The sequence below is a fragment of the Pleurodeles waltl genome, chromosome 6 (genome assembly GCF_031143425.1).
Source record: "Pleurodeles waltl isolate 20211129_DDA chromosome 6, aPleWal1.hap1.20221129, whole genome shotgun sequence".
NCBI classification, from domain to species: domain Eukaryota; kingdom Metazoa; phylum Chordata; class Amphibia; order Caudata; family Salamandridae; genus Pleurodeles; species Pleurodeles waltl.
Genome location: NC_090445.1, coordinates 399,948,667 through 399,970,208, shown reverse-complemented (window position 1 = coordinate 399,970,208; position 21,542 = coordinate 399,948,667). Strand labels below are relative to the sequence as shown.

Below are 21,542 nucleotides of genomic sequence, written 5' to 3'. Positions count from 1 at the left end.
AGGGTGGAAGGTCAGTGTTGGGCTGTGCCTGTGCAAGGGGAACAGACTGTCCCGAGGCCCACGATGATCCGGGCTGGTCATCAGGATCCAGTAGGGCAGAGCTGCTGTCATCACTGTGGGCCTCTTCTGTGGGTGGAGTGGAGTTGTCTGGACCCTCCAGTGTGGTGACGTTCCGTAGTGGTCCTGCAGGGGTATAAGAGCATGATTATGGCATGTGTGTGTGTAATGGTGTGCAATTGTTGGGTGTTTGTGTACCCCAGTTCAAGCATTCCTGTGTGTGGGTTTGTGTGATGATGGTTAGGGGGTTGTTATGGGTATGTGCAGTGGGCATGCTTTGGTGAGGGGTGACCATGCTTAGTTGTGTCATGCAGGCCTTGGTGTTGGGATGTGTGGTTTGTGTTATGAGTATATTAGTGAGGAGTTGGAGTGATAGGGGGAGGGGGTGAGGGTGGGGGTGTGTGATGGCATGCAGGTAGGGTGGGGGATATGATAGTTGAGATTTAACTTACCAGTGTCCATTCCTCCACCGACTCCTCCGAGGCTCTCTGGACGCATGATGGTCAAGACTTGCTCCTCCCATGTTGTTAGTTGTGGGGGAGGAGGTGGGGGTCCGCCGCCAGTCCGCTGTACCACGATGTTGTGCCTGGAGACCACTGAACTCACCTTCCCCCTGTAGGTCGTTCCACCTCTTCCTGATATCCTCCCGCTTTCTTGGATGCTGTCCCACAGCGTTGACCCTGTCCACGATTCTTTGCCATAGCTCCATGTTCCTGGCTATGGAGGTGTGCTGCACCTGTGAGCCAAATAGCTGTGGTCTACCCGTAGGATTTCCTCCACCATGACCCGCTCCTCCTCCGAAAACCGGGGGTGCCTTTGGTGTGACATGAGGTGGTGTGGGTGATGTGTGGGGTGGTGTAAGTGTTGATGTGTGTGGTGATGCGTAGTGGTGTGTGGTGTTTTGTGAGTGTAATGTTGTATGGGTGATGGTGTGGTGTCCCTCTGTGTGGTGAGGTTCTCAGTTGCTGTGCTCTCTGTCTATCTGGCCTTCATTCGTGAATTATGGTCGTAGGGGTTTGTGGGTGATGTGGGTGTGTGTTTTTTATATCGTGTTTGGTGTGTGGGAGTGGTGTTTGTATGTGTCTCAGGTGTGTGTATTTTGAATTGTCCAATGTGGCGGTGTTTTGGAGATGTGTGTGTATTTTGAGCGCAGCAGTGTGTACCGCCAATGGAATACCGCGGTTGAAAGACCGCCGCATGGATTTGTGGATCGTGATAGCATGGGCGTCTTTCTGTTGGCGTGACGGTGGAGGTTTTGTTTTTGCCAGTTTATAACTGATTTTCGGTGTGGCGGTATTGTGTGGGTGTCTGAATTTCGGCGGATTCCGAAATGTGTGTCATAATAGCTGTGGTGGAATTCTGCGGCCACGGCGGTGTTTTGGCGGTCTTCTGCACGGCGGCAAGTGGCTTTTACCACCAATGTTATAATGAGGGCCATAGTCTAGTATTGATTCAAATGATAAAATTGTGATATTGTGCGTTTTAACCTTTTTGCTTCCTACAGGTCTCCTTCCCAGCTGTTCCCTTCCTAATCCCCTTTGCCCCACTTGGACTCTCTTAGACTCTGTGACATTTCTAATCAGAGTATTGGAGCTGTCTTGTGGTGGAAGTGTTGGGAACATGCACAGACCCCGAGGATCTGGTGACTCTGACATTCAGTAGCCAATGTCACAGTTCCAATTACACAGAACACAACTAACATTGAGCAAGAAAAAATCTCTTCTCTCTAAGCATACCAGAAAGTAAATCATAACTTTAGGACATTTGGACATTGTCTATCTCTCTTTCAATGGACCATCCAGAATCAAAACCACTCCCATAAGATCTCAGAAAGTTAAGAATCTGGAAATCATTTTGCAACTATAGGCTCTCATTCAGCCATCAAATCAATGCTTCGGATGACTGTCAATTTGTAACTCTCTATGCTCCAGAAGACATATACCTAGATTTAATTACATGATATCTATTTATGTGGTGATTAGACTACTGTAATGTGATCAGTACTTGGATTCCAAATAATTTCCTAGACAGACTACAAATACCCAAAAAACAGGCTGTCAGACTTTGTTTGAACTTGCAGAAATTCAGCTACCTATATTCAGCCCAGAAAGCATTGCACAGACTCCCATGGAGTCCAGGATGAAATGCTAGATACTTTGCATTAATCATAATGCCTAGTGGAACAGAAGCCTGTCATAACTAGTCTTAAAGTCCTGATCTTTGGACCCTTTATGCCGGTCTCTCAAACTAACTCCTACAAAGAATTAGGACCACCCAGAATTATGCTGCTAGACTCATCCTCAACATCAACCTCAATGGACTCAACATTATCTCCTATGCTGACACCAAGCTCATCCTCTGGCTGTCAGAAGACCCCTCCACCACCAGAACCATCTTCCACAGATGTATGGAGAATGTCACCAACAGGATGAAGGACAACTTTCTCAAGTTCAACACCAAGAAGACGGAAGCCCTTGTTTTTGGGTAAAACACTTCACCATGGAACAACACTTGATGGCCTTCTGAACTCAGCCCTTCCCCTGCCCCAACAGACCATGCCTGCAACTGCAGCATCATCTTGGGCAGATAGTTATTGATGCTGAAACAGGTAAATGCAGTCTTATCTGCCTTCTTCCATTCTCTGCACATAATCCATAATATATTCAGGTGGCTCCCAATTGACACCAGAAGGTCTATCATTCATGCACTTGTCACCAGCAGGCTGGACTACTTTAACACTCTTTACATAGGAATCATAGCACACCTCCTGAAGAGACTACAGATAGTACAAAACTCAGAGGCAAGGCTAATCCTTGATCTCGCCAGATGGACTCAAATCACCCCTCACCTCAAGAACCTACACTGGTTCACAATCCAGAAGAGATGCCAGTTCAAGCTGCTGACCCACGCATACAAAGCAGTGCACAATGAAGGACCAGCATACATAAACAAACAAATGACCTTCCACCAACTGACCAGACACCTGGGATACGCTTCCCTATTCGCAGATACCCCAGGTTTCTCAGATCCAACAGCAGAGGATGGTCCTTCTCTCATCTGGTGACCAAAGCCATGTACGACTTTCCCCTGTACCTGAGGAACACTGCATCACTCCAGGAATTAAGGAAATCACTCAAGGCATCGCTGTTTGAATTAAAAGAGCACCGCAAAGAAACTAGCAACTCCTGCACCAAGAGACCCTCACTGATGATTTGCAGGACTTTATAAATCCTGATTGATTGATTGATCCTCAACATCCCCTACAACCATTCCATACATCTGCTACAGTGCGTGAATACACCCTTGGGTGATAAGTGTTCAATACAAATCCTCATCACATTACATACCTACACCAATTGTCCATCTCACTAGATGCCAACCGATCAGCATTAATGCACCCAGTTCCTTAATGTCTCTTGAAAAATAGTGGTCTACCTCAGATTGCAACGTCCCAAATACAGTAGATCAGCATATCAGAGTCACAGGAAACTTCTTTTGATTCAGGAAATCCGTTAAAACGTAACTATTATGAAGATCATTTGCCAGATTTCTTTCACCAGGGCCTTTGATCATATAGTGTTGCAGAACGGCCCTTGCTCTTCTTGCTGAACTGCTGCTTATTTTCTTTTGCTTTGGATTTTATTTTCTTCTTTATTCGTTTCTATGCCCCATATCAGTGCTCTGAAGGTTATTGTCAGGGTTTACTAGAGGGTTATGACAAATACCTATATGAATTGAAAAAGGAAATGCCAACATGCATAGCAGGATAGTTATAATTCTACAGTCTGGAATCCATAGAGTTATATTTATGTATCCAATGTGAACTGAGTGATGAATCTGTTAAACAGTAAAAATGGTTTTGGTGAAGTCTGAGGAATTAATCTAATAAACAGTATTTTACTGGGGATATCCATCTACTCCTCACCCACCCACATCTATCTTGAATGTGTGTGTGCTTTCAGCCTGTGAGTTTGATGATAGCATCTTTATAATACAGGAGTCATTTCTCACGGCAAAAGCATTCATGAACACATTGACTTGGGTAAGAATATATTTTATATAATGTTTTATACTGATCCTTTGCCACTTCTTATTGCTGTAAATATGCTACCAACCAATCTAACGATAAATTCAGTCACTTCAGAAGGAATAAAAGCTTGGCCTGCCTTAACTGAATTAAAACTTATAACTGTACATGTACGTAGTCAGGTTTTCACATACTGACCCTCCTTCATACTATAACACCTACATGTGTATATGCAACTAGAGTAAAACACCTTCATGCAGATACATAGAGGAAAACATCTACAGTTTCCCATATGAAACAACCAGCATAGAGGTGCCCATTGAGGGGGCCTTGACCTGGGCAAATGGAGTTGGATACTTAGGGCCAGATGTACGTAATTACTGAATTGCGACTCGCAAATTGCAAGTCAGAGAGACTCGCAATTTGCAAGTTGCAATTCAGTATGCAGGATGGTGTCCCTGACACCATCTGCGACTCGCAAGGGGGTTGCAAAGATCCACCTCATTAATATTAATGAGGTGGGTTGCAAGTAGCGACCCCCTTGTGAGTCGCAGCACTCACTGGGATGGTGGCCTGCTGGAGACAGCAGACCACCATGTCTGTGACCGCTTTTAAATAAAGCAGTTTTTTTTTTCTTTTTTTTAATGCAGCCCGTTTTCCTTAAAGGAAAACGAGATGCATTATAAAATGAAAAAATGAAACGTTTTTGTTTCATTTTTTAGAGCAGGCAGGTGTCCATAGGAAAAAATGTTTTCCATGCCATTCACAAAGGCAAGGGGTCCCATGGGTTCCCCTTCCCTTTTGCAAATGAGTTTCCACCAGTGTTAGCAGTCGCAAAGCAATGCAGCATCGTGCTGCGACTCGCAATTAGGAAGGGGAACACCCCTTCCTAATTGTGACTCACCATCCCGTTTTGCGAGTCGGTAACCAGGTTACCGAATCGCAAAATGGGGATTGGGCATCGCGATGTGGTTTTTGCACGTCACAAACAGCGAAAATCTCTGTTTGCAATGTGCAAAAACTTTGTTACATCTGGCCCTTAGTCACAGAGCCTCCTGATTGATCGAAATGGAGGCTAAGGCTGGAGAAGTACCCTGGGTGCAATTGAGGAGGTGAGATGTGGTCAGAATAGCAGAAGCGTACACACGCCCAACCGTGGGTTCTCAAAGTGCCTACACCCACAGTCCCTGGTGCTGCAGGAGCTGGAGATCCCTGTTAGTGGGAGGATTGCCTGAACATTGCAGGCAGCGACATTGTGGAGCACCATACCATGCACTGGAGGGTGACCTCGTGGGTCCCCTAATATTACTGTGAGTTATCTGTGTATGGACGGCTGTGAGAAAGGAGCACCGGCTGGGTAGACACACAGGGCTGAGAGAAGGCCTGGGAGTAGATCATCGATGGCCAGAGAGTGAGGGCCCCACATGGACCCACATAAGGTCCAGTGACAGACCTAGCTGGCTTGAGAGAAGAGGAAGCAGACTGGAGACCCTGTGATGGAGCCCCGCCATGCCGGATGGTTGAGGTCTAAATGGCCGTAGATGGGAGCACCCTGCCTGTGCAAGGGACCTGCAAGAGGAGGACATCATTCCTGGTACAAGGGAGTATTGAAGCAAAAAATTGAGGGAACTGTGCCAAGTCTCAGGAGTCAGCTAGAGGAGAACTCCAGAGGTCAGCAAGGCAGGTTCTGCAGTGGTCCACGTTAGCAGGTGCGGGGTTGGTGTGGGCAGGTTGGGTGCTTGTGCCAGGGGCCAAGGCAGCAGGCATGCTCACGGTTTGAGCTGCACCTCACTGGTCTGGGAAAACAAAGGAGCTGGTAGCTAGCTCTTCAGGAAACATTGAGAGCGGGAGGTTTGTGTAGGGCCCTGGGTGCATCATGGAGACTGAGCTCTCGGATGTGGCCAATTTAGTCCCCCCTAGGGGTGGAGAAGATCTACTGGAGCTTTAATTTGGGTCACAGATACACAAGATGAAGCAGTGGTTAGAATAAATGCCCCCAGGTAACCATGATTGGGTTGGGTGGCATTAGTGCACCACTGGATTTTAGAGACCTGTAACTGGAGGCCCATATGGTTGTGATTTTGGCTTCCATAAAGGACACAAAATCGGCTCTGGAACTCAAGGTAGATACTGTGGCCCACCACATGGGTCTCCTTTGGGGTGATCACAAGAAATTGATTGAAATTTGTTGGAGACAGAATCTGCAGTCACTCTGCAATGCTCACCTGCTCAAACTGGAACAAGAAGTGGTCCCGCCACAACAATATCTGGGTAGTTGGATTCCCAGAAAGAGCAGATGGTCCAAACATTTAACTGTTCCTCAAGGAGTTGCTGTCTGTAACGCAAAACATTGACTTGGTTCACAGTGAAATGCACCTACAGAGTTCCCGGATGCTGGCCTGTGCCTGGAACACCACTGTGGGTGATTGCAGCCAGACTGCTGAACTTCAGAGACAGGGACAACATACTACAGGTGGCACGGGTAGATCACCGATGATTCCTGGAGGAATGAGCATGTGCACTTATCCTGATCATACCATCACAGTACCGAATGAAAGAGTCATTCAAGGAGGTCAAACTATAGTTGTGCAAGCTAAACCTCAAATTTTAATACATTTTCCCAATCATTCACACTTTTTCACACTCAAGCCACAATATAGACTTGAGATTCACAGCATTTCTCACGAAAGATCTCTGGCAAAGAGCCCCCTCAGAGGAGCCTGTCGGACAATGCAGCGCTGACCCGACAAGGAGCAATGCCCAATGATGAATCACACCTCCACACTGGTGGGTGAGAGCACTTGCTCCTGCTAAGCAAATACTTTAGGTGACTTCTGTACTCTCATTGAATATTTTTTAAGACAGCCTACCTTTCGGAATGGCAGACACACCAGGCAACATTGTACAGATGTTTACAGAGTACCTTGGCATGGCACATCAAACACGGCTTGGGACTAGGACATCCCAGTATTGAATCTTGGGGACGATGCAAGACAATCCTTGGAGGGGGAGATATCTGAGATAGAAATCTCAGAGGCCCTGGCACAGATACAGGGCAGGAAGTCCCCAGGTCTGAATGGCTTCCACTTCAGAGTTCTTTAAGTGCATGAAATCTCACATAGTGGACTTCCTGCATGACATGTACTGCGAAGCCAAGGACCAACCTCCTGAGGAGTGTGCCTCTTATAGACCGATTTTTCTCCTCAATCTGGAGGCCAAAGTTTTGGCAAAGGTCCTGGGGAACTGACTGGTCTGAGAAGTGGACATGGTGGTCACACCAGACAAGTTGAAGTTGATGTCATCTAAGTTGATGCCTATTTGGCTGCTGGTCCCTGGGGGATAGATTGCGGGAGCTGGTGCTATTGGTGGCCCTAGAAAGGGTTTGACTCAGTGGTAGTACATATTTGTCATCCAGCTAAAGATAGTCCTTCCTTTCTGAAATGGGTCAAGTTGTTGTATAGGAAGTCCCTGGCTCTTGACAGAGTCAAATGCGCCCTTGAAATTATTTAGGCTTGCACAGGGTATGAGTCAGAGGTGCCTCCTGTCTCCCCTATTGTTCACAGTGGCAACTGAGCTGTTGGCAATGTGGATAAAGGGGAATGCACTGATACCTGGCCTGAAGATGAACCCAAATTGGGAAGATGTGGCCTCAGCCTAATCCGACAATGTCCTCATGTACCTGGTGCAACAAGCAGGATCGGTCCCGAGAGTTCTGTGTATCCTCGAGGTGTTCATCAGCTCTGCCAGGATATGTATTAATTGGGGTTAATCTGTACTGTACCCGCTGACTGACTGGGAGCCTCCTAGCACCTGGGTTTGTCCCCTGTGGTCTATATCAGTGCACATCGCAATTTGTTTTGCTGTATAAATCTGGCTGGATATACTTCTACGACAGTTATGGTTTTTAGGATCTGGCAACAGGCAACGACCGTGCTGGCATGAAAGGGAAAAGTGTTGATAGGGATGCCTCCCTAGGATTCAGAGCTGCTAAAGGGATTGTGGGCAGTGGAGGGTCATGGAAAGGGGGACCTTATAGGAATCTCAAAGCTGTGGGATATTGAGCGTGATGGGTATGATTCCATTTGCAGAGCTTCAGCAATGATTTGAGCTGACTTGAGGCCAGTTCCTTTGCTACCTGCAGGTACAACACATTCTTAGGGATATGGGACCTCACTGCAAGAGGTGATGGAGGGGACGTCACTGGAATTTAGACTAATAGGACCCCTGCAACACAAACATGTAATCTCCCAAATCTATACCACTCTCCTGGCCAATAGCCTACCACCATGATACACTTAGGAGGAAATGGGAATAAGACCTCGGGGTCTTGGATGATGCATGGGGAGGGGTATGCCCATATTCCAGGAAAGTGGCTATACATGCTGATTTATGACTGAAACACTTAAAAATACTTCATGGGGCATACTTCACAAGGACATTCTTATTCAAGATGGGCAGGACTAGTGATTACCTGTGCCTAAAGGTGTTTCAGCAGAAGTTGGCTGTCCTCCATACACTGTGGAACTGCCCCATGATCAGAGTCTAAAGGGAAAAGATCAGAGGTTATTGATTGCACACTGGATCTAACACCCAGCTTAATCATGCTGGAAATTTGTGCGAGCTCACCCTGGACAGATATGCACTATTATTTGCCAATGCTGTATTGATTGTGTCCTGGAGAGGCATAATGAGATGCTGAGGGGGGGGGCTGCATCCTGAAAGTTGTGCACTGGGAGTCAAATCTGAACTGGTGTTTGACGGCTGAGAAGTTGGTTTAACAAGCTTGTGACTGTGCATACAAATCTGAGAAAGAGTGGGGGCTGTGGAGGAAGGTAGGATTTGACCTGAAATGAGGTAAGCCTCACCTTTGTATAGGACTGGGAGATCATCCTATGAGAAACTTGGTAGAGAGATATCTATGTGACGCCTATTGGGCCATATTGTGACATGGTACTGTGGTGGCATGGGGAGGAAGAAAGCGGTGCAGGACTTTTTACATTCTCTGTTATAGTTGTGTTATTTGTCTGTTTGTGGATTAAGACTCAATAAACAGATTTGTAAAAAAAAACAAAAAAAACAAAAACAGCCATGTACAACATCTATCTGACATATATTCATCCATACACAGACTAAGAGATTTATATTATGATGTGTGTTGCTTGTACAGCACTTTGGGTTGCTTCAATATTATCTCAACCATTTAGATTTGACAGGTAAGCAAAAAAGGCAGAAACATGAGGGGGCCTGGAATGAGGAAGGAGTCATTTGAATGGAATTCCTTTCTCAAAGCTGAGAGGCAGTCAGTTGCTGACGTGCACCAGGTGACAAAGAAGATGATACAAGTGAGGAAAATAGACTACATCGGATGAAGGAAGGAATGGTGTAAAAATTGGTCAAAATGAATGAAGCATTTCATGGAAGAAATTGGGTCCCAACAGAGCCTTACAAAGCTTCTTTGACTATTACCTAATGTCAGGAAGAACCCAGTATCTATGTGCAGAAGACAACACAGAGGGTGACGGAGGCAGCGAACAGAGGCATGCCTACAGACCCACAGACACAGTGAGACAGTACACAAGCAGGCACACATTGAGGAACTGTGGGATGAACAGACATAAAGTGTGATGGAAGGAGGAATGGGTGCACATTTCATGTACCTCTTCATTGCGCCACTTTGCAAGCCCTTGCGCCCCATTTTCCCTGTGCCACGCATATTGTATGCAAGGGGGTGTTCCCGTGCAGGGAGGCCTGGAAAAATGGCATAGTAAAACAAGATTTCACTGTGCCATTTTTTCCGTCATTCTTAATGCCTGCTAAGGGCAGATTTTAAAGTGGCACACCCATATTAACCTATGGGCCTCCCTGACCTTTGCTGAACTAGTGTCCAAAAATTGGACGCTAGTCCGCAAAGCACCACAACAGTGTCAAAATTGTTGATGTTTTTATAGTAATGACCGTCATTGTGCACCACGTTTTAAATACACGCAACAATGGTGTCATTGGGGGGGCAAGGGGGATGAAGAAAAGTGGCAATACCTATTAAATCTCTCTCACGAGTGATAAACTACTTCAGCAAGCATGCCAATAAGTCTCCCTACTCTCAATTAAATGTTTCTCAGCATTGCACTTAAAGGAAATTGAACACAACATATTTGAATTATGTTATTATGATATGTCTGGTGAATATGAAATCTTAATTTTATGGTATTGCCTTGCAACAAATGAAAATTATTTTCAGCTTTTGGTTGCACGTTTGCTTTGCTGCAACAGACCCTTTCTGATTCATGTCTCTACTGCACACGCCCAACATTGTATGCAAAGAGCTCCTAATGGTTGTATTGTTGATCCTTCCGACTGATTGTACCACTCCCAGAAGTTTGTAGGAAATGAAAATATGTATTATTTCTCATTTACCTTCTTAGGTGAAATACAGAAGTACAGAGACACGTTCTCAACATTCAAACTTTCTTACGGCAAAGATAACGTAGAAGACCTTCTGAAGGTATCCAAACTAAATGTACAGAATAATAAAAACAAAATACTCGGAGAGCTCAGAAAGGCCGTTCTTCCATGAGGAACACTGGACCAAAACAAGCATCGGAAACGAACCGACATTAATCATTTGGTTTTGTTAAGAAATGACCTATCTTTCACTTTGTACTACAAGAAAATTAACTAAGAGACTTCAGTCAATTATACAGTCAGTTCTTCTTAGCTTTGTTCACTGTCAGGTGCTGTCAGATCTCTTCAAAATACATATCAGCTTTGTGGTCCATTTTTTCTTAATTTTTTTCAATACAGGTTCAAGTTACAAATTTGGAGTGAATGTCCTGTAAGGCTTTTAGTTTTCACTTTCATAACTTTTTCATAACCGTTTTTTCAAGTACTGTTTTCTTTGATTTCCTCATAACTGTGATTCATTTCCTAAAAATCAAATAAAGCATATTTTAAATAAACATGTTTATCAATTTAAGTATTTTTTCATTTTAGTATGGTGGTTTTTGAGTTAAAGTTAATTTGTGAGGGGCTTGATAAGTTGCAGGAAGTTTGCTTGGGTCCTAGGCTAAAAAAGATGGCAGAGAACTATGATGAAGAGGGTGTGTATTGTGTCATTCTGTTTTGTGCCTAAATGAGAAAGAGTAAAATTCAGTCTAATATGATAGGAAAATGAATCCAAGGAGTTCATGATGATGAGTATCTACATTACAAAAAGAATGAAAGAATGTTAGAAAGGAAACTGAAGTGGGAGTGATATCCAAAGCCAGCGGTGGGAAGTAGGAGAGACAGGAATATAATTCTGGTGAGGATGAGAACATAAAACTGGACGGCCTTGAATGGTTAATTAGGCAGACTGAGACTCTCAATGCTACGTCTTCAAAGGCCCCAGTGTCCCCTCAGTGGAACAAATACCACTTTTCAGCACAAAACTGTTCAGGTCAAAAGTTATTAATCTATGACAAATTCAGTTTGCATTCCGTTTTGAGCATTTCAGTTTTATGCAGTGCTGTATGAAATGTTTTAGTTGCAAAAACAAAACATTCCTTTACAATGCAATGGGTCTCGCATTTGCTAGAGTTAGAGCTATTAGCATTGTAAATTCTTAACTGGACTTTTCTTGCCACATAAATTGAAATTTAAAAGTAAAACAGTTGACATAAGCGAGCTGATTCAAAGGGGCACAGCAGCCATGAGCGCGAAGGAGGGATACAAAAAGAAAAAAAAGTTTGCTTGCAGTTAAACGTATTGGCAAAAGTGCAATTATCTATGCAACAGGGTCGATGGCCAAGGCTTTAACAGAATTGCCCCAAGGATAGACAAACATAAAGCATTTACCAATGATAAAGTATTTTTGAAAGGCAAGCCCATAAACGAGTGATAGTGATGGGCCACGTTAAAAACCCACAGAGAGATTTCAACAGGCCAGAGTGCTTGCGCGCGAGTCCCATAATTTTGCTATCACCCTGTCAATGAGTTACCAGTCATTACCAGTAAACAGATTTCAGTCTGTTTTCTATTAGTATTAATTTCGTTCCCAATGTCTGTGGAGGGAGGTGGGGGGAACGAAGTCCCTCCATGTCCCTCCTCAGACATTGGGAACGAAATGATTACTAATAGAAAACAGACTGAAATCTGAATATCAAGTCCACAAAATTATAAATCAATTTATAGAAGTCCATTTGTAGTTTGGGGTAAAGGGGTTGGTTTTTCATAAAGGGTTTTGGGGGTCTAGCATATAAAGAAACACATTTCATTGATTTGAATTTCATCTTAAGGACTTGGATCTGAAAGGCAAACCCTAAAATGAGCCATCAAAAGATTTTGAACGTAAATGAGCTTTGTCAACTTGTAAGTTTTTACCTGAACATCCTTGTTTCACCTTGGCACATTAGATTAAATCACTGTTTTGACTTCTGTTAAAATCAATAGTATTTAAAAGTGAATTCTATTGCACCCCTTATTCTCTGACGACACTGCCTTCGGTTGACTACCGTCAGTCAGGTCTGGATGGGAGCGGTATAGAAAATCACACTGAAGCACTATAAAGTAAAGGGATTTCCTTAGGATCACACAATTTGGAGAAGGGGTGCAGCTTTTGAATCCAGGTTCCCCGGTTACACACTGTGCAGTTCAGCAACTGGATAAAGGCCTCCAGCTCTCGCTCTACCTTTCAGTACCAAGTTATGCTCAATTACTGCATTACTAAACTAGCAGCATATATTCAGTACATGTATATAACACTTATTCAATCTGACATTATATACATTTGTTAAATGTCTTCTTGGGAAAAAAGTACAAAATTAAGTCCAAGGGAAGCTAGGAGATATCTTAACCTGACCCCAACCCACCCCGCAATTCCCAGGATAAACCCCGATAAAGAGGCAGCAGGTCAGCATCTCATTGAGGGCTATAACATCAATTAGCAAAACAAAGAAAACATGACATCCCGCAGATTGCTGTCATATTACAGGTCTACGGGATGTTAATTGCAGTTTAGCTGGGCTGCAGACATCACAAAAGCACATTTTTGTAACAGGTCTTGCGCTCAGCTGTTCACCGTTTAGTGTTTTTTTGGTCTTTTAAAAATCTACATTCTGGAGGTTAACTTGGCTACATCAGGGACATTTAACTCGGCTCGGTTTTGATTTGCCATTACTCAGGGGGCAAAGCTCAACCCAGTACCAGGGTCAGATTCTATCCTGCGTGGCTTTCCCATCTCTAACACAGATTGCCATTACGTTTGAGCTTTGAGGCAGCCCCTGAAAAGTCTCTCTATATGACCTTTGTCCCCTTCTGATTCCGGATATGGGATTCCTGTGGCGATCTTCATGGGACATATTAGGGTGTGTGTTCTCTGAACTGCCTTGTATGTTGTATCCTGCTTCCTGCCGGCGTCACTAGAGGTGGATTAGCTCTGGCATACGACTAGAGAAGTTACTGAAAATGAAGATAGTGATTACTCGGAGATTCATTTTTAGGACAGGGGACTCAGAAGCAAGAATGAGTCTTTGGCAAGGCTGGAAGTATTTATGCGGCTGGGGAGGATCAAAGGGGTTTTACTAAATTATATTTCAAGGAAAGTCAGATTATGCAGCATAAAGCAGAACGTCTTGTGACACCACCACCAAGCAGTGCCCTTTGAAGCCAGCTGCACCACGCCACCAACGATTCAGACCTGTAAAAATGACTCAAGAAGGAACACAAAACAAAAAATGCAACACAGGAAACTGTCCACTTGAAAAAATCTTTCCTTGAACAATAGAATACAATTACTCGATGGGCTGGCAAGGATCCAGCAGTTTCCACTCCAAGACTGCTAGAAATTCCAGACAGCACAGCTCTTGAGTGTCCCCTGAAGCATGATTGTGTGAGCAGAGCCTCAAAAGGTCCTTCTGGGAGTGGATGTCCAGACAACAAGGAAAAACAAGTCAATTCAAAGCGCCATGGCCACCATGAGCGCAAGAGTTATTTTCTCCCTGCGTGAAATGTTTAGAAAGGATCGCAGCTGGTATGAAATGCAAACCAAAACTGGAGGAGGGGCCATCACACGATGTAACAAGAGGAAGCGTGACGTAGTGTGATGACACAAAAATGTTCCCTTAGTGAAATCGGCTGGGAGGGAACTCAGCATACAAAAGAGGGACATTTCACAAAATGCACTAATAAAAATAAAACTTTTAAGACAGGCACAACAAAGAATGAATAGCAAGAGTGGGCATGGTAAAAAGCTCACAGAGAGATTACAACAGGCCAGAGTGCTTGCGCGCTCTATCCTAAAAAGGGGCAGGCCCTCAAGCCAACAATAAAGAAAGAATGCTGGTCTTAGTTCTGCTGAATATGTTGTGCTATCTACGCCTGCATGAGAGATTTGTGCACAATTTCTAGCTCTTTGTTGTGATTAGGTAAAACCCAAAACAGATATTTAGACAAAGCATAACACAAACATATTTAAAAACACTGTCAATATCCATAAAATCCCTAATGGATTTCTGTATTTAATATATATATAATATAATATAAGTTATGTTTGGAGCACTCATTAAATTGCAAAGTATTCCTCGAATTTATTTTACTATCATTTATAATTGCTCTTTAGTCCCTTAGTAACTATTTTGAAAATGGTTATAGGACATGCATCTATGAAATTCTTAATGAAAGTTTATTGCATCTAACATCATCTGGATTTTAAAATCCCTAAGACCATTTTTTTTAATTGAGCCCTGCTGTCTGCCCAGACCTGGGCATTTGCTTGTAATTTCAGATAGAGGCTGCATAATTCACACATGGTGCTTGATTCACGAAGGTATCTTGCACTTCTGTGTAATTTACACTTTAGTGTTAATTACCTTTTCCTTAGTCAAAGAATCCAAGTATAAACATTCAACTAAAAAAAAAGACAGTTGTCCAGCACCACACAATGCCAACCACTGGTACTGCAACACCATCCCATAGAAAATATTGGCGGTAAGGAATTAAATAATACTCCACAGTAAAAAATGTTAAATTATTTAAAATGGTTAAAATATAAATGCATTTACTGTATTATAAAAATAGTGCACATTTATTAGTTATCAAATATTTTAATAGCCTATTTTAAATTTAACCAACATAAACATTTCCAAATTTGTTGACAGGTTTTGCAGACCAATAAGCTATTTGTCCATGAGAACCAAATGTTCAAAATGCACAGCAGTGACATCTGTACTCACCCATGATTTGATACAGTCATCAAGGGTTCAGGATTGGACATATTGGCCATGTGCAGATTGAAGACAGGCAGGCCATAACACCTCCTTCTTTTAATCCCTTACCAGGTTTATTATTTTCAGCCATCTCTCCTACATTACACCTTCACTCAACTATTTATGTGTAATATCTGTCAAGAATTGATTCTCAAAATGCCACCTTTTCCGTCAGTTGTTTTTTTTTGACCTGGTGAAAAGATATTGTATGGCCTACTAAATGCATCTTTTTTTCCCAAAATTCTCAAGGCATGTTAAGCCATATAAACTAATTCCATGACATTATCGATCATGCCTGCACCTCTCTATTGTCTGCATGTTGAATGGGGAGTGAGTTATTGCTTTTTATCCATATCATTTAATGGTCAAATATTAAGAGACCATAGTTTCCCTTCACAATGTAGGAGCACATTCAACCTCATGATGGCAGGGCATACCATGGATGCTTGTTTATGAACAGGCCCCATGTAACTTTCTTGCCACAAATCTTAACTGGTGCAACGACTATGAGTATTGGCAACATGATATTAGTCCTAGTAGCTTAGGATTAATATTTGTTATAATACTTTGCTAGGCCTGTGTGCTCACATGACCACTTGTCCAATAATGTTGACTTTTACTACCAATTCACAAAAAGCACAGCACAATTTTGTACTGCCCTCAGAGGGCAGGTATAAGTCCCAGACGCCTCCCTTAATGTGGTTTTCCCACTACTCTTCCAGTGTAGCCTAATTTGGTCCAGCTGGCACTTTACTGGTGCCTTTAGCCACCTGGGACCAGGATTCACTTACTGTGTATTCATTTATAATTGGTCATTTCTTCATACTCCTAACACCAGTTGCACTCTTGAATCATAAACCTATACAGTTGGGGTGTGGCTAAAGCAACCAAGATGGTGGACGCATCTTAATGATATTTACAGGACCTCCTCCTACCTCATCTGCTGCCCTGGGCCCCCATTGACCGCAGGGGCGCCCTCACCATGCTGCTTCAACTGTTTACAGCGGTCTCTGGGGTCAAAGGAGGTTCACCAGGGGGGAACAACAAATGCTGTGGGCCTTGCTGTACTCCCTCTGACAGAATGTCGGCAGCCCACGGGTGCTAAGGAATGCCCTGAGGCTGTTCACTCTGCTGCAAACAAACCCTGGTGAGGGCCTGGGGGTAGTGAAGGACCAGGGACGGTGTGTGCTTGACATACTGTGCCTGCCCAGCTGACCCCTGGAGCGATCCCTTCTCCAGTTCGGGTGAGCAAAGTGATGGATGCTGTGGCAGAAAGGGGAAGGCCGTCAACTAGGGCCTTGATCCAGATGGAATTCAACGGCTCCATTGATGCCCCTTTCTCCATGCCTCACCTGGACTTTTTTGTGGTGAGGGATGCCAGGGGAGTGTTGCAGGACTGAAGACATAGAGCCCAGCTAGAGACACTCTGCATTCCTGCATCATCCGTGAATGCTCTTGGTGCTGACCTGCTGAGGCCTACCTCTGGAGTGCAGAAAGTGCAGTTTTGGCTGCCCTTTGCCCAACCAAACCCTTTCTGGATGACCTGACCCACAGGGGTGAGCCAAGGCCCCTGAACGCCACTACTGAGGCCCTGTGCCTGATACCTCCATGGGTGGTGCTCCCCTTCCATAGAACCTGCTCAAACACACGGGACTCAGAGGCTCGGAGTGCATCGTTGGCAGGTGGTGGTTCCCTCCCTAGCTACCATGTAGCAGATTTAATGAGAAGCTTCCCCTCTGTATAGAGTTTGACCTGGGCCACTGAGTATCCCAAAGGGGATCCCTCCCCCACCTGTTTTCCGTCCTGTGGTAACATTTAGGATCAGTGGATGGCTGTCTTTCCTAGATGTCCGTGCTGCCTTGCAGATCCTTAGAGGGTTACCAGACTGTTTGATTGCTGAAGTGAAACCCCTAAACTGGAGACACTTTGCAAGGTGACACTGCTGCCCATTATGGTCAATAGAGTAAACGGAAGCTTGCATGGGTTAGATACCGTGCCTCCCTGTGCTCCTTAGCCCATAGGTCTTCTCTATCAACCTGTGGTGGCCCAGCTCTGGCTGCTCATGCTGCCCTGTCATCTTTCTGGGTAAGCAGGCCAAGAGCAGGTGTCACCATAAATACACAACACTGCAGCACTAATGCTGCAAAACCCCTTTGACCCTCCTCCCTGCTGCTAGGCCCTGCTGTTGGGCCCTGCTGTTCTGCACCAGCCCATTGTTGTGGGATGGTGTCTGAGTTAGGCACCCCTCTTTACTGACCAAACGGGGAAAGACAAGCTCTATGTGCAGGGATTCCATTCTGAAATGGACAAGTTCACTATCTGCTCTTCAGATGCTGGTAGAAGACTCGTAGTTAGGGATTCTCTGCAGGCAACCTCTGCCTCCCCACACTAGATAACACAAGCTATCCAGGCTTCACGCAAGGTCCTCGAATATCAAATTGGGGATGTCAATGTCGACATTTCCCTGCTGCGTCAGGATCTTTGTAACATGGTGAGATGGGCAACAGTGGTGGAGAACTGAGTGTCTACTCCAGAGAATGGCTCATTGGACTTGAAAGCCAAACTAACTAGACTAAATCCACCATCCCCATCCTTGAGGCCAGTGCTGATGATGCAGAAAATCAATCCCATTCAAGCAAATTATGTGGGCTTCCCTGAGGGGATTAAGACCCCTCGCCCATAGACCTTTGTAGAAAACTGGCTTAATAAATTTAATGAATGGGGTCACTCCATCGCAAGCATGACTGATACCCTGTCTGCCATATCACGTTTCCATTATGGGCTATGGAAATCATAATACTGTCGCGTAGGATTTCATTATTCTAATGCGACTACTGGATTTTGAGCTTCAGAATCGCCTGCAGTGTGGGAGACTGAGTCTGACCCACTACTGGTGATACCTTTCGCTCCAATCCGGGTTTTGCTCTAGCAGTGCCGCATCTTAGATAGTAAACCATGGGCTGCAATAACCAGGACGATACAGCATGATTAGAACTGTGACAAGGAGAGTAAAGCATAGACAGACCGCTGCCATATTTTCACTTGAGTCAATAGACTATTTCCTATCTAGGCTATATTAAAGCACAGCGTGTTAAGTTCTAATTCTGACCTTCAGGTTCCCCTGGGGAGACATTATCCCCCATACCTGGGCAAAGGCCTGAAGCCTGCATAAGCAGCTGTAGCAAAGCATTCAGCAATCAACATACAGTCATAGTTCTCTAACTGGAATCTCACTCTAACATTTAAGGAACAAGGAAGTGTTTTAATAATAAAACAGCTGATGTTCTGAGAAAATGTCCCTACGTAAGGATGTGTGTTTTTCTATGAATATCAGAGACAAAACTTGTACCACGTTCACCGGCAACCTATCTTACTGCAGCCTTGGAAGAAGCACAGAGTGAGCAAGAATGTCCTTTTTAAGAACAGCGTGATTGATAAAACCAAATTCCAATATATCACAATAATAAAATCAGTACTAAAAACATGGGGCCTGATTTAGATCATGGAGTTAAGGATCCTGCCGTTTATTTTTCGTTGGTTAACCAGTCCACCTACTAGGTGGTCTGCCAGCCCCATTTAGATTTTGGTAGTCCCATAGCCGATAACCTGGCTAAGTCCTGACGACTCCGCCAGAACTGCCCAACTGCATTTACGGCATCATAGGAGAAAGGGGCTGACAGCAGGATCCCAGCCACCTTTCCCGCCGAGCAGATATGGATGTTCCTTATCTCCAAGCCAAGTGTGGTGGTGCCACCTCCACAAATGAATTGGCAGATTATGGGGAAAATGAGATAAAATCCTACCTTTTTTCCTGATTCTACTTCCATTCTTGACAGGACAAAACTCAACAAGACCTTGCTTTGCTGCTGCCACTGTACCACAGAGAACACACACCCCCGTCATCAGAGTTAAAGGTAGGAATTCCACATTGCCAGGGTACGTTTTGTGCAATGCACATGAGCTCCGGAACACTGCAGAGATATACAATTCACAGTAATTTTTTAAGTGACTGTGACATGCATATGTCAGGAACACAAGTGTGTCTGACATTAATAGGAACACACTGGTACAGGGCAAACATTATACACATACACATATGTAATTTTTTCTGTGAGTATTCATTGCCAAATTAATGCTGCACCACAGTGAAATAACATTCACCCTTGTCAACTATGTCCACGAGTGCACTTGGCAAGGGGACCAGTACCTGTAATGTTGTGCTTCCAGTTGTTTATGGAGTCTGTGTGTGTGGGTGTGTGTGTGTGAGAGAGATTGGATTGGCTGGTTGAGGTGGAGGAAGTTGGAGTGAGTGATGTGGTTGTGTCTGATTGTGTGCCTTTTGCATATGGATCCGATGTTGCTGTGTATGTTTGTCTTTGTGTTGTGTGGCTGTGTGTAACATTCAGGTGAGTGTTGCATTTGTGTGGTGGTCATTGCGATGTGTCTAGTTTTGCTTTTGGATGGGAGTGTTTGTGTAAATGAGTGTGTAGTTGTGGTATTTGTTGTGGTTGTGTGTGAGTGTAGTGTCAATAGTGCGTTATGTTGTCCCTGATGTATGGCAATATGTGTTTCTGGCATGTGTTTGTTGTGTAGTTATGAAGTGGCACTGAATAATAGTGTGTTGGAGTGGTTTCTGAATAGTAGTGTGTAGTTCAGGAGGACACATATGGCTAAGGTAGTGTGTGTGTGTTTGAGACTTACCTCTCTTCCATAGCCACTGCCATGGTGCAATGTCCACTGTGTCCTCTGATGGCCTCCCTCTGTCAGCAATCTGCCGCCAGTACACCGTCTACAGGACTGAAAAATGTAAGTATGGTCCATGTTTATTCTCCAGCCTGGCGGCTCGGAAAAGCACTCCATTGTGGCAGTTCTTCTTTTCACCCTTATCAAACCCAGGCATTTTTCTACAGCAGAGGCATACAGTGAACAAGAACAAGAACCCATTCTCAGTAACCTGAGAGTGAAGCAATTGCTAGATGTGTACAGTTGTCTGCAGATGGATGCCAGCCATGCAAAACAGAACTGGGCATATTCCATGTATGCAATCAGCACATGCAGTACGCACTCAGTATGATCGATGTAGAAAGGACAGACTATGGAATGTGATCACATCCATTTTGCAGTAAATGACTTCGAGGGTGTCCCCACTTTGAACTGGTAGTATAGTTTCCTATCTAATGGAACTGTGATCAGGTCCCAGTCCTTCTTTGGCTCTTTTGCTTCTCCCTATATAGTGTGTATGCTGAGTACAGTTTTTCAATGCCCTCCTAGAGGGAATTTGTGTTACAGATGGATGGTGCCATAAATCACCAAAGCCTAAAGATTTTTTTTTTTATCAAACTCAGCCAAGGGATTTTGTGGAATCTATCAACCTTGATGATATCTTGTAGAGCAGCAGCATAATGGGCCAACTCTGGGGTAGCCCATATTATTCACCAAAATAACAAATGGCATAAAGATGCCCTAGGAGCAGCCTTTTTGATACCCATATCCAAAAATAAGAAGAACAACAGAGTGCTAGGCAGGAGGGAATCAAATGGTCTTAAGAATAGGTTCTCTGAACGCAGACACATTACTAAAGCCACACAACTCAGTGCCATATAACACGGCACCAAGAGCCTCGGCCTCATAAATCTGTAGAGCTGGAGCTATTGGCTTTGTAAAGCAAGCACAATGTTTATTATGAACAACAGTCTTCCCATGTTTCACACATACCTTATTGAAATGTAGGCACCATGACATCTTTGATGAGAAAAGTTTAGTGCCCAGGTAATCAAACAAATTAACCCTTGCCAAAGTCTTATCCCAAAGCACTAAGCTACACCTAAACATTTTATATTGACTAAATGCCATACATTTTGTTTTGCCTGCGTTAATTTCTAGACCGCAGTCTTGAGAAAAGATGCCAAATTTATTAAGATGTTTTTGAAGACCACTTAGAGTTTTCAAAATTAGGAGAGTGTCATCTTCAAACAGTGATATGGGGTCTTGGTGTTGTCTATGGTGGGAATATCCACTGTACACTCAGAAAGATAATCAACCAAACCATTTAGAAATAGGGAGAAAAGAGTGGGGGCCAGTACACAACTTTGATGAACACCTTTCAACACCAGGCACTTGTCAGTCCGTTGGCCCTGTGCTCTCCGTCTGCCCCGAGCAAAGTTTTTTTGATGAAGCCTAATCAATAAGGATAGGATGTCGTGAGGCATGCCCATCAC

General features: G+C 44.1%; 1 protein-coding gene across 2 annotated transcripts in view; it reads left to right on the top strand.

Moving 5' to 3' along the window:
* Positions 1–11,040, top strand: part of LOC138299776 (cytosolic phospholipase A2 gamma-like) — a 408,365-nt gene extending 397,325 nt beyond the window's left edge. For both annotated transcript variants that reach the window (XM_069238325.1, XM_069238326.1), the window contains one exon: positions 10,507–11,040. In XM_069238325.1, coding sequence (XP_069094426.1) covers positions 10,507–10,658 — 152 coding nt within the window. In that variant the 3' untranslated portion in view covers positions 10,659–11,040. The remainder of the gene's footprint in view (positions 1–10,506) is intronic.
* The last annotated feature ends 10,502 nt before the right edge of the window (positions 11,041–21,542 follow it).